Source organism: Mus musculus, chromosome 13 (assembly GCF_000001635.26).
Source record: "Mus musculus strain C57BL/6J chromosome 13, GRCm38.p6 C57BL/6J".
Lineage (NCBI taxonomy): Eukaryota > Metazoa > Chordata > Mammalia > Rodentia > Muridae > Mus > Mus musculus.
In genome coordinates, this window is record NC_000079.6 from 41,113,805 (window position 1) to 41,126,458 (window position 12,654).

The 12,654-nt window shown below is 45.4% G+C and overlaps 1 protein-coding gene across 1 annotated transcript in view; it reads left to right on the forward strand.

Moving 5' to 3' along the window:
* The first annotated feature begins 614 nt into the window (after positions 1-614).
* Sycp2l (synaptonemal complex protein 2-like) overlaps positions 615-12,654 on the forward strand; it is a 59,933-nt gene continuing 47,893 nt past the window's right edge. The window contains exons 1-5 of the mRNA NM_001324525.1: positions 615-623; positions 4,207-4,344; positions 4,430-4,549; positions 9,619-9,723; positions 10,217-10,241. Of these exons, the coding sequence (NP_001311454.1) occupies positions 615-623; positions 4,207-4,344; positions 4,430-4,549; positions 9,619-9,723; positions 10,217-10,241 (397 nt within the window). The remainder of the gene's footprint in view (positions 624-4,206; positions 4,345-4,429; positions 4,550-9,618; positions 9,724-10,216; positions 10,242-12,654) is intronic.

Sequence of the window (12,654 nt, forward strand, 5' to 3'; positions counted from 1 at the left end):
TTATTTAACTCTTTATTTTATGGTATCGAGGTTGTATTAGTAATTCCGGGTCAAGGACCACACCTCCTTCTGAACATGAATTCCCCTTCCCAGGGCGCCTTTGTTTGGTCAAGAGACAGCACTGGCCCTGGCCCGGTGGCTCACTCTTTCTAAGCTTTCTGAGCGACAGAGTGAGTTCCATGTGGGTGCAGAATGAGACCCTGAAACCAAACTAAACCCAAACCACCATACTGAAGTGATTCGGGCTAGGCACTTGGTCGGTCTCTCCAGAGAGCAGTAAACCTCTCCAGCCTCAGCCACAAGGGTGCGAGCTCAGAACAGCTCGGCTCCTGAAGGTGTGTGCAAGCAGGTGTGCCTTCCTCTGCCGGTGAGTGTGCCCGGGGGCAGGCAGCCTGACCGCGCTGCTTTCTAGAATCTCAAACACCGGAGTTCAGTAGAGTTCAGGCACAGGTTCATCCAATTGGAGTTTCTTGGCGAAAACTGAAATCCAAGAGTTACTTGCGACTTGGATCCTCGCTTTGATCTCAGTGCGGATCTATGACCATCGGTGGCGGGAGCTGTGTAGCTAGGTGTTGAATGGGCTGTGGACGCGGGGGATCCCCGGAAGCCTCGGGATGTCTACGGTGAGTGACATCTTGAGAACAGCCTGGCCTTCCTTCCAGGGTCCTGGTGCGGAGGGAACTTTCTCTTCAGTGACGCTCGGCCTTGGCTGCCTCCTCTGCCGGGCAGTAGGACAAGTCCTTGGGATATCGGGATACTTTGGGGCTCATCATCCTCTTGGGTTTGCATGGAGCTGTCTGGCAGCTTTCAGGGACAGAACGGGGATCCTCAAACTCTGCTCAAAACACCCCTGGGGAGGAGAAATGGAGAGCTGGAGCTCCGCAGCTCTTTTGAGAGAACTACGGACCACTTTTCCAGACTGCAGACCTCTTTATCCCATTCCTGTCCTGGCGAGCCAGGCAGCAGCAAGGAAAAGACAGTCTTGGCGACAGATGGGGTCTTAGTTACTTCTGAGCGCCTGCATTTAGCTCCCAGTTACTTGCCATTGGCTAGCCCGCTGTTGAAAAGCATAAACCTAGATGGAATGGGTCTTCTATGTCTCCTACTTATACATAAGGACGATAACAGAATTGAGAAATACACCGACATTAGAGACTTTGATTCAGTTCCTAGAAACAGGACTGTTTTGTTTGTTTGTTTGTTTGTTTGTTTTGAGACAGGGTTTCTCTGTATAGCCCTGGCTGTCCTGGAACTCACTCTGTAGACCAGGCTGGCCTCGAACTCAGAAATTGGCCTGCCTCTGCCTGCGCCACCACTGCCCGGCCAGGACTGTTAACCTAAAGTAAGTGTATGTGTATTTTTATATATATAATTTTTTTTTCTTGTGGGAAACAGGGTCTCATTTGCCTAGGCTAGTGTAGATTCTCCGCGTAGCTGAGAATTACTTTGAACTCTTGATGGACTTCTCAAGTGCTGGGATCATAGGCGGTACCCACCACAGCCCACTGACCTAAAAGGGTCACTTAGCAGAGATTTCTTTTGTGTACACGATGCCATTCCATGAAATTAACTGAGGCAAATGGAGAGATGGGGTGCTCTGTGTGTAAAAGGCAGAACCAGGCACAGCCCCTTGATGAAATAAATGTACCATCTCACACACGTTTGGAAGCCCCTTTGTGGGCTGTGGATGTTTGCATCTTGAGATGTTACTGTGTGCACACTAATGTTAAACTCTATGTCACGAATATGAGGACACTTTGGATCTCATTTCTAATTCCCATTTGTAATATACATTTTGGGTATGGGTTTGAATTTAAACACGGATTTTATTGACTCCCATATCCCTTCCTATTTCCCAGTGTTCTCTATAGCGTTTATGTTTATTTTGTCTGGATATTGGTTCAGACGCCTTCTCTGCTGCTTGGGAGAGAAGCCTGCTTCTCGAGGCCAGCCTGGTCTACAGAGTGAGTTCCAGGATTTTGTTTACCCAGACCATGGCAAAGAAGGTGACACTTGTGGGATGGGGTTGGTTTGTTTTAAACACCATCTAATATGCTGAAGTATAGCCTCTTCAACCGTTGATGGCAGGAGTGGGGGTGGGGAGGACTCAGTTTTCTTTCCTGGGAGTTTGGCCATGCTCCAGTGAGTATATGGGCAACACAAACTGGACTTGGTAGGTTTGCTTGTTTGTTTTCTAGGGAGGGCACAAGGGTGGGAAGGTGGGCATGGAAGTATTGGGAAGTGAGTATGATAGGGTGCATTGTATGAAATTTCCAAATAATAAAAAAATTGTGTTGGAAAAAAACCTACTACCTTATTTAAACCTAGGACTAAGGATATATACAAACAGAAAAGAAAAACAAAAAACAAACAACAATAACAAAAAACCCCCAAAACCTGTCCAAAGGAGCAGCATAAACGTTCTTCTATTTTTAGAACTCAAAAATGTGTTTTCAACCTTTATTTTTAAAAGAACATCTTTTTATTGCACACAGAAGTATGAAAATTCTCTGTGGTCTGTTATGGAAGCTGCGGGAACAGGCAAGGCCCAAGGTGCTTTCTGAGTAATAATAGTTTATTTTCTATTCTATATGTGTTACTGTTGGGAGTTCCATGTGGCTCCTCCACACCTTTCTTCCTTAAGCCTGGAGCAGAGAAATCTAGGCTTTCTCTGCTCCGATGCCCCATTACAACCATGTCTGTTCGACTTCACTCCAACTAGCTCTTCAGAAGCCTACTGTAAATTATCCGAGGTCTAGCATTTTTTCTTCCAGGTAGAAGTAGCCAGCACTGAATAAAACATATTTAATGCCTGTCTTCAGGGAACTTAGGACCAGCAGGGAGCCAAACAACAGGTGCCCAGACCTAATAGAGCAGGGTTGTGGAGCAAAGTCATTGTGGGCGCTATGAAGCACCTGGCCTGCATCGTTGAAGGCGGTCCTGGAAACCCCACCTATAAGTTGTTATTCAACCCACTTCTGGGGGCAGTCAGGTTAATTGAAGGGGCAATGAGGAACAGGAGTTAGACATGACTATGTGCCAAGACTAGAGGTGAGACAGGCTTTGTCTTATTTCAGATACCACCTTTTTGTTTTCTTTCCTCTGTTGCTCTTCTGACCTTCAGTGGGTGAGCCTGGGCTTGAATGGTTGTGGTTTAGGCTGTGCTGTGCTCCTGCGTGCTTTCAAGGCTCACCCATAACTGTGTAGTTTTCAGAAAGTCCATGGTTGTCAGACTCACACAGGGTCAATGGGGGAGTCTGAGCTCATATAAAGTCCCAAGGAGATGCAGCGGCCACCACCGCTGGAGACCCACCAACCCCTCATCTAAAGCTTTTGTCTGGCACTAAGGAAAGCTCCCACACCTTGATGAGTGATTGTCAATAGACGTAGTTCGCTATTTGTGTAGTCCCTGAGTGTAGTCCTTTTGTCTAAAGCTAATGAAAACTCTAACTTTTTTTTTTTTGAGTGACTGTCAATGCACATATTCTGCGGTTCAAGACCAATGTCTTTATTGTATTTTTGCCTCTGTATTGTTTAACTCTGAATTATAATGATTTGCAGTGATGATGGTGGCACTGAGGGTCATCCCATGTTAGATGAGTGTTCCCCCACTGGTCTACCTCCCAAATCACAAAATTACATTTGTTCATTTCTTTTTTTTTTCCATTTTTTATTAGGTATTTAGCTCATTTACATTTCCAATGCTATACCAAAAGTCCCCCATACCCACCCACCCCCACTCCCCTACCCACCCACTCCCCCTTTTTGGCCCTGGCGTTCCCCTGTACTGGGGCATATAAAGTTTGCGTGTCCAATGGGCCTCTCTTTCCAGTGATGGCCGACTAGGCCATCTTTTGATACATATGCAGCTAGAGTCAAGAGCTCCGGGGTACTGGTTAGTTCATAATGTTGTTCCACCTATAGGGTTGCAGATCCCTTTAGCTCCTTGGGTACTTTCTCTAGCTCCTCCATTGGGAGCCCTGTGATCCATCCATTAGCTGACTGTGAGCATTTGTTCATTTCTTTGGTGGTGCTGGGCCTTGAACCCAGGTCCTTGCCTGTGCTAAGTGAGAGCACTAACCACTGAGCTATACCTCCCCAGCTCTCAGAGATGTTGTTGTTGTTGAGTATACCATTAGTTTGAAGTGTTGGTATAAACAAATGTGCTTTGGAAGTTTAGTAATCCACAAACGATCGCCTTTCCAGCTTCAGTCTCTAATTATTGATGGATTTCATGGCAACGGATTTCACATGATAGAAGAATATCTTCAGCAGAAAGAGAGCCACGTGCCTCAGAAATATAACCATCTTCTCCTACACCATCTTGACAGACTGATAAAAGAGGCAAGTGGACTTTTTGTTTGGGGATTAAAACGCCAATGGAGGTATACCGGAAAGAGCTTTGACGTCGGTGTGTTCTGATGCCCAGGAGCTGGATAAGAACGAGTTCCAGAATTGTTCCCTGCTGCTGAAATGTATCCAGAGATTCTTCAGGGATGACCCAGACCACGAGGAACCTTTGCTTATCCAGCAAGGACTGATCCCAAAGATAAGTGTGCTTTACAGTAAAGCTGGGGGCTTGGCGCAGCTCCGAGAAACAGGAGGAGCTGAGGGTGCTGCTCAGTGGTGGCGCACCTGCCTAAGGGGCCTCAGTCTCCAGATTGGGGGAAGGGATAAAGTCACAACTAGTATGCCGGGGGCGTGGTGGTGCATGCTTTTTTGTTTAACACTTGTAGGCAGAGGCAGGTGGATCTCTGAGTTTGAGGCCAGCCTGGTCTACAGAGGAGTTCCAGGACAGACAGTGGTACCCAGAGAAACCCTGTTTCCAAGAAACAAAACAAAAAGCTTGGTACTGAATTAATTGGATACTTTGTTACTTTTTCTTCCTTTGAAATCAAATTTGAAAACAACAACAACAACAACAACAACAACAACAACAACAAAACAGGAGTCCATACTTGCTACTTCTGTCTCATAAACTCATGTTGTGCAGAGCTCAGTCATTATTTCTAAAGTTCTAGAGGGCTGAACCCAGACCTTCTATATGCTAGGTAAACGCCCTGATACTGAGCCACATCCTCAGCCCTGGGGCAGAGCATTTGAGAGCGAGAAGGAATTACACGGCTGTGTAATAACCAACCCCTGTTCTTTGCAGGCCTCTGTGGCAATGGCATTTTACTGGAGGGAAGGGAACAGGGGCTGCTGTAGGCTAGGCTGATCTCAAACTTGCTGTGAGGGTGACTTTGAACTTCTGCTCTCCCAGCCTGGGAGTTCTGGGCATAAAACTTGGGGCTGTCTGCACGATGCAACTCAGTTACCTCCCAAGGTCCTATTTTTGCTCTTTTAAATTGTGTGTGTATGTGTATGTGTTCTCTTCTGAGCCATCTCTGCAACCCTCTTTTTTATCTTTCTCTCTCTGTGCCAGGGGCCTTGCTCTATAGTGTCAGGCTGGTCTTAAGCTCATTGCAGTCTTCTGGCTTCTGCTGCCCACATGCTGGGCTTGCAGCAGGCATGTGTTGTGTGCTGCTAAGCCTGGCGAGGAATGACCTGCTAGTGATTGTTTCAGAGACTTTTGGGAAGATGTGGTGAGCAGGGAGCCCGCTTCCTGTTTGAGTAGACTTCCTGAGCGTGATCAGACTTAGACGGCTCATCCAAAACTTCCTTTTGCTCTTAGTACACCTCACTCTTCGTTCTCTGTGAGCCCCCCAACCTTTAAAAGAAAAAGGGAGAATAAAAGGAGAAAGGAAAAGCAAGGTATTGTTTGCTTATTCACTAGTCACATCTGAGTGACAGCATTTTTACTGCTTTTAAAAACTGGCCAGGCAATAATGGTGAGCATCTGTACTAATGGCAGCTGGAAGCAGAGCAGTTCACAAACTCCCTTACTGCAACTCGCTTCTCTACACAGGGAGGCATCTGCTTCTCTTTATTGCCGAGAAGGTGGGGGAGAGCACGCAGTTGCAGAGGGCAATGATCGAGTAATAAGACTCTGCTCTGCCACTTAACTCTTAGCATTTACTGAGACTTGATTGGGCCAAGAAGGTTGCCCCCACTTTAAAAATAAACTGTCACTCTTCCTGGGGCTTCCCCTTCCAGGGAGAAGAGAAAGTGGTAGGTTTTTCCCAAACTCTTTTCTGAGGTTTTTATTTTATCTAATAGTATTGAGTGTGTAGTTTGTGTGAATGTGGGTGCATGTATGTGTGCCACCGTGTGTACATGCGCGTCTGCAAGTGTGTGTGTTCGTGTGTGTGTGTGTGTGTATGTGTGAGTGCGTGCGTGCGGCGTCCATGTGTGTATGTACATGGGGTGTGTGTCTGTGTGTCTCTGTCTCTATCTCTGTCTGTCTATCTGTCTGTCTGTCTGTCTCTCTCTCTCTGTGTTTGTGTGTGTGTATGTATGTATGTGTGAGTGTGTGCATGCGGTGTCCATGTGTGTATGTCTGTGGTGTGTGTGTCTCTGTCTGTCTATCTGTCTGTCTGTCTCTGTGTGTGTGTATGTATGTATGTGTGAGTGTGTGCGTGAGGTGTCGTGGGGTGTATGTGTGTGGTGTGTGTGTGTGTGTGTCTCTTTGTGTGTGTGTGTGTGTGTGTGTGTGCGTGTGGGTCCATGTGTGTATGTCCGTGGTGGTGTGTGTGTTCTGTGTGTGTGTGTGTGTGTGTCTCTCTCTCTCTCTCTCTCTCTCTCTCTCTCTGTGTTTAGGTTAAAGAACTTTAGGGCGTCAGTTCTCTCTTCCCTCCATGTGTCTCTATCTGTGTGGTGTGTGTGTGTGTGTGTGTGTGTGTGTGTGTGTGTGTCATTATGTGTGTCTGTCTCTCTGTGTGTGTCTCTCTCTCTCTCTGTGTGTGTGTATGTGTGAGTGTGTGCGTGTGGTGTCCATGTGTGTATGTCCGTGGGGTGTGTGTGTTCTGTCTGTCTGTCTGTCTGTCTCTCTCTCTCTCTCTCTCTCTCTCTCTCTCTCTGTGTTTAGGTTAAAGAACTTTAGGGCGTCAGTTCTCTCTTCCCTCCATGGATTCAGATGATCAAACTCAGGTCATCAGGCTGGGTGTTAAGTACTTTTACCTGCTTGGCCATCTTGCCAGTTCTTCTCTAGGACTTGGCAGAGGACATTAAAGACTGTGCTTTAGCTGGGTCTGGTGGCTCAGGTCTGGAGTCCCAGCTCTTTGGGATTCTAATGCAGGAAAATTAGAAGTGCAAAAATGATTCTGGGCTGTAGGATGAGTTCAAGAGTGGTGTGGGCAGCTTAGACATTGTCTCAAAAGTAAAAAGTAAAGAATATTCCTCCCGTGGGGCTTCTCCTACTACTCTTAGGAGTTCTTTATCATTTTCCCCCAATCTATATTTTTCTTTTTCCAACAGTAAAATAAAATAATGGGTAAAAGAGAGAACTAGGGAAATATAGTTTAGTTGTAGAGCACTTGCCTAGCATGGCTGGGGTACCACTGGAGCACAGAAGGCATGAGTTAATTCTGTATTTGACGTTCCTAACTTGTGCAGATAATAGCGGGTGGAGAAGAGGAGATGAACCTCAAAGGAAACAACAAGCAGGGATGCCCTACAGGCACTGTGGAACCTTAGCTGATTGCTCGGGGTTGTGAGTTAGAGTGTGACTCAGTCTGATTTTTCTGTTTAGGTCTTAAAGGCTATACTAGATTCTCCATTTATGTGGATGACAAAATGCCTCAAGCGTATTTTGGCTCACAGTTTGAGGGTACAGTGCATCATGATGGGAATTCCCAGGGAGCTGCAGGAAGCATCTGGTCACCTTGCATATAATCAGGAAGCCAATAGAACTGAATGCTGGTGCTCCGTTCTGTTTTTATTGAGCCTAGGACCCCAGCCTTTAGGTGTAGGTGCTATCCACGTCTTCCTGAAACTCCCTTCACAGATACACACAGACGTCTCTCTCTCTCTCTCTCTCTCTCTCTCTCTCTCTCTCTCTCTCTCTCTCTCTGTGTGTGTGTGTGTGATTCTAAATCTAATAAAATTGACAATGAAGGTTAATATCACAAATGCTCTCCCAGTATATAAGAAAGGGTCACATCAAATCCCTACTGGATTTTGAAAAGGAAACTTTCATGTTTCCAAAGAAATTCTCCTTGGTGCTGAGATTGTCACAACTGTCTCAGGCACCTTCTGAGGGCGTATTACTTCTTATGTGTTCTGACCAAGGAGAGCAGATGGCATTGTAGAGAAGAAAAGGATACTTGGTTCTGTATTGGAAGACCAATCATAGGCTCAGCACATAGTGTGCTTAGGAATTAATTCTACCTCGGAGAGTAAGAATTCTCTGCAGGAAGCCCATATCTAACCCTGCCCCTAAGATCCAAGAGGACTCCGTGCCACATCCTTAAGCCATTGCTCTTGTCCTGTGAGGAGTCTGAGCATCTGGTACATGATGTACCATTGGGAAAGGGCTTAGGGGACACTTCTTATTACTAAGCACTGATAACTCTGCAGCAGCAATCCCCTTTCCAACTCTACTTGAGTTGTCAACCAACAGTTCATGCCACCAATGCTATCTTCAGCCGATTGTTTGACTTTATAACCATACATGTGTTTTCCTATCCCACTCTGTGTGTGTGTGTGCATGTGTGTCTGTCTGTCTGTGTCTCACTAGAGACTGCATGCTAGGCAGGGGCTCTACTGCTAAGCTATATCACCAGACTCTCTTCTCTTCTCTTCTCTTCTCTTCTCTTCTCTTCCCCTTCCCCTTCCCCTTCCCCTTCCCCTTCCCCTTCCCCTTCCCCTCCCCCTCCCCCTCCCCCTCCTCCTCCCCCTCCCCCTTTCTTTTCTTTTCTTTTCTTTTCTTTTCTTTTCTTTCCTTTCCTTTCCTTTCCTTTCCTTTCCTTTCCTTTCCTTTCCTTTCCTTTCCTTTCCTTTCCTTTCTCTTAATAGCTAGTCTCAGCAAAAATGGCCCGAAAGATGAGCCATACTTTGATGCGTACATCTATTTCAAGATGTCACAGAAGTTAGTTCCAACCATCCCAAGCCCAGCAGCCCAGCATGCAATTGGACATATATTCCTATGGGGGGAAAATCCAATGAGCCTAAAGCTCTTGGAAGAAGAAGATAGCAAGGCCTGAGGCATATTCCCTATAGCTTCACAGGCTTCTGCAGCAATGTCTAAACTCTTCATCTTGCTTGTTCAATTTGGTTTTGTAAGAGGTTCTTGATGTGTAGTTTAGGCTGGCCTTGAACTTAGTTAGGTTGGTCCTCCCTCCTCTTCCTCCCAAGTTCTGGGTTCGTAGGCTCCACGCCTAGCATATTTATGGTTTTTGATTGTTTGCTTTTTATAGTTTGCTTCTCAAAGCTGCACTAATTGCCCCGTGCCGCACAGGTTCACCTAACCTTGACCTCTTCTGCAGCCTCCACCGTGGGTTCTTGGACACCAATCTTCAAGTGTCCTATTTCACTGATGTGTATGATTGTGATCTTCCCTTCTGGGCCATTTGCGTCCTTTCTGACTCACTCTTGGTGGATGAGAAGCCTATATATATCACACGTAGGAAAAGGTCTTCAGGCTGCTTTTCCTTTAGTGGGAAATGGTCTTGCCAACCTTGTGGAGTAGGTGGTACCCACTCAGACCCGAGTGGTTCCATCAGCATTTCTTCTGTGTACATGGTTTCCTGGTTTGAAATAATAACAGGATTACTGATCACCAAAGTGCTGGCCTCGGAGGCGCTGCTGACTAATGCCCTGGAAGACTTCCTAGACACGGCACTGGTAAGGATGAATGTGCTTCAAGGGACAATATCGTCACCGATGGGCAGGGATCTAAGTGATTCGTAAAGCCTTATGCTTTATGTTTGGATTAAAAAAAAAGTCTTACCAAAATAAATAAATAAATAAATAAATAAAAATTAAATTTAAAAAGGTCTTAGAAGTTGGCTTTTTATATGATGTGAACTTAAAAAGGCTGTCACATTTTATGATTAAGTCATTGTCTGAAAGATTGACATTAATATATGCAACCAATGACACAGGAAACTGAGAAGTCATTTATTTTACATATCCGCATGCATTGCTTGCTTGACTGTAGAGAATGTGCTTATTTTCATGAAGGGACTGTGATTCTAACAGGCTTTTTTTTTTTCCCTAATGGATTTTTTCTTTTGTGTCCAGAGTTCAGCTTCTGTCACTTAGTATTCATGAATTAGCGTCAGAACGTGCGATGCTCTGAAATAACAAGCTGCACTTTTTTCTTTCCTTTCATTAGATCATTTCCAGACATAGCAGGAAAGGTAAGTATATGAACAACTACCAATCGTGCATTCTCCGTCAAGAGACTAGTTTGGCACAGATGGTTTAAATGACAGGCAAGGGTGAAATTTAAACCCATCTGAATTTATCCACCACTTTATATAGTCTTACTGTGCTGTTGGAAGGCATTTTGTTGTAAGGATTGCTTTAGTTTTCTGCAATATATTTTGCTTAGTGGCTCTTGTTACTGCTGTATCTGACTGGGATGGTTTGTATATGCTTGGCCAGGGAGTTGACCCTACTAGGAGGTGTGGCCTTGTTGGAGTAGGTGTGTCAGTGGGGTGTGGGCTTAAGACCCTCACCCTAGCTGCCTGAAAGTCAGTATTCTGCTAGCAGCCTTTGGATGAAGATGTAGAACTCTCAGCTCCTCCTGCACCATGCCTGCCTGGTTGCTGCCATGTTCCCACCTTGATGATACTGAACTGAACGTCTGAACCTGTAAGGCAGCCCCAATTAAATGTTGTCCTCATAAGAGTTGCCTTGGTCATGGTGTCTCTTCACAGCAGTAAAACTCTAACCAAGACACTGACTTTCCTCTATTCCTATAACAGAAAGCCACTTTGTCTTCAAAGCGGCAGGAGTTTAGCTTTCTGGGTTGGATTCTGCCTAGGTTCATGTGCTAGAGGCCGGGTCCTGTTGTCTGCATCACGTGAGGTAGTTAGGTCATTGTAGACAGCTGTTTGAAGAGGTTAATCAGGTAAGGGACTAGACTATTCTCATGGGAACTAATTACTCAGTTGTAATTGCTTCTCACAAAGAGTTTGGCTGTTGCCTTTTGCTTTCGTGCTCTCTGCTTCCCACGTGACCTCTTCCACACTGCGCTCCTCACGCTGTGACTCTATCCACCGTGAGTTCCTCTTCAGAAGTCACAGAGATTGTGCTGCAGTGCTTTTAGGCTTCCAGAGCCATGGGCTGAATCATCCTCTTTCCTTTGTTAAGTGGACCCAGTTTCAAGTATCTGGTGATAGCAACAGAGAGTTAAACCAAAGACACACACCAGCAAGAGTTTAGCTATTATTGGTTTAACTTAAATTGATTACCTTGGAGTAGATCAGTTTAGCTCTTGGTTTACTTTGGAGCCAATGAAGTTAGCTTTGTCTCTCCAGAGTGTACAAGGTAAAATTCTGAACAGAAGTTTTGTTCCAGTTAGTTCCATTTAAAGGGTAGTTTGAGATTTTGAATTATTTTACCCTGGAAGCAGAAATGTACTTAGGATGCTGTTTGAGCATCCCAGAACACACGGCCATCACAATAGGAAAATGTCATTTTCCTGGGGTGCTGTGCTCTGCTTTAAGAAGCTGTTCATGAGCTGATGTTACGTTCCACGATGGATTATGGAATTGATGAAATGGCACCAGGAGCTTTGGTGTGCATGGTATCTGCCGCCTACTTGGGGGAAAAGTCCTTTATATCAGGTAGCTTTCTTGTTGATATGACAAAATGCCTGAATTAAATAACTTTTAAAAAAGCACTATCCAGGCTCATAATTTCAGAGTTGCTTGGTCTAACTTGGGTAGGACATCATGGAAGCTGGGAGTATGTTCTGGGTGAGAATCACTGGCAGGTAGCAGAGCAAGGAGCCAGGTTCAAACCCAGCCCCTCCCTCGAACCAGTTAAGCTACTTCCTCTAATGGTGTCCTCCCTCCCTCTGCTTCCTAATAGGCCTCTAACATTTAGAGCTTATCAATCTATTATACCAGTCATTAGGCCAAGGCCCTCATGATCTAACTATGTCTGCAGACCCCCTCACAGACACACCCAAAGATTTGATTGACCCCAAGTAAACTGTCAAGAGTGGCCATCATAGTCCTTGTTGTCTTAGTCAGTGGATCTAAGCGTGTACTTTTCATATTTTTTAATGAATTTCATTAGCAATAGGGAATGTCTTTAAAGATGGTTGATAAAATACATGCTGACACCTTCTTTTGTAACATTGTAACACATAGCCTGTCCTAGCAGCATAGACCTGAGACTAGACAAGACCCATGTGAGGTGTCTGTTGAGTCAATAGACATAGCTTGGTGACTTTGTGTATTCTCACACTCCTTGCAACAACTCCACTGCTCTGCATGGAGACACACCCCCGTAGATGACCACTGTAGTCAGCTCACTGCCATAAAAACCACTAATGATGGTATGGCTTAAAGAGCAGATATTTGTTTGTGTTACTTATGGGGGGAGGGTGTGAACCCAAAGATTAGGCTGCCAGTATGGTTGGGTCTTGGAGAGGGCTCTCTGCCACTTCTCAGTGTGCCCTTGTGGCAGAGAGACTGGACCAGCAATCTCTGGTCTCCCCTCTCAGAAAAGTGACAACTTACCCTGCAGGTCTTATCCCCTGTGACCTCATCTAAGTTAGTTTCCCAAAGGCCCCCTCTCAGATGTCACATTGGAGTG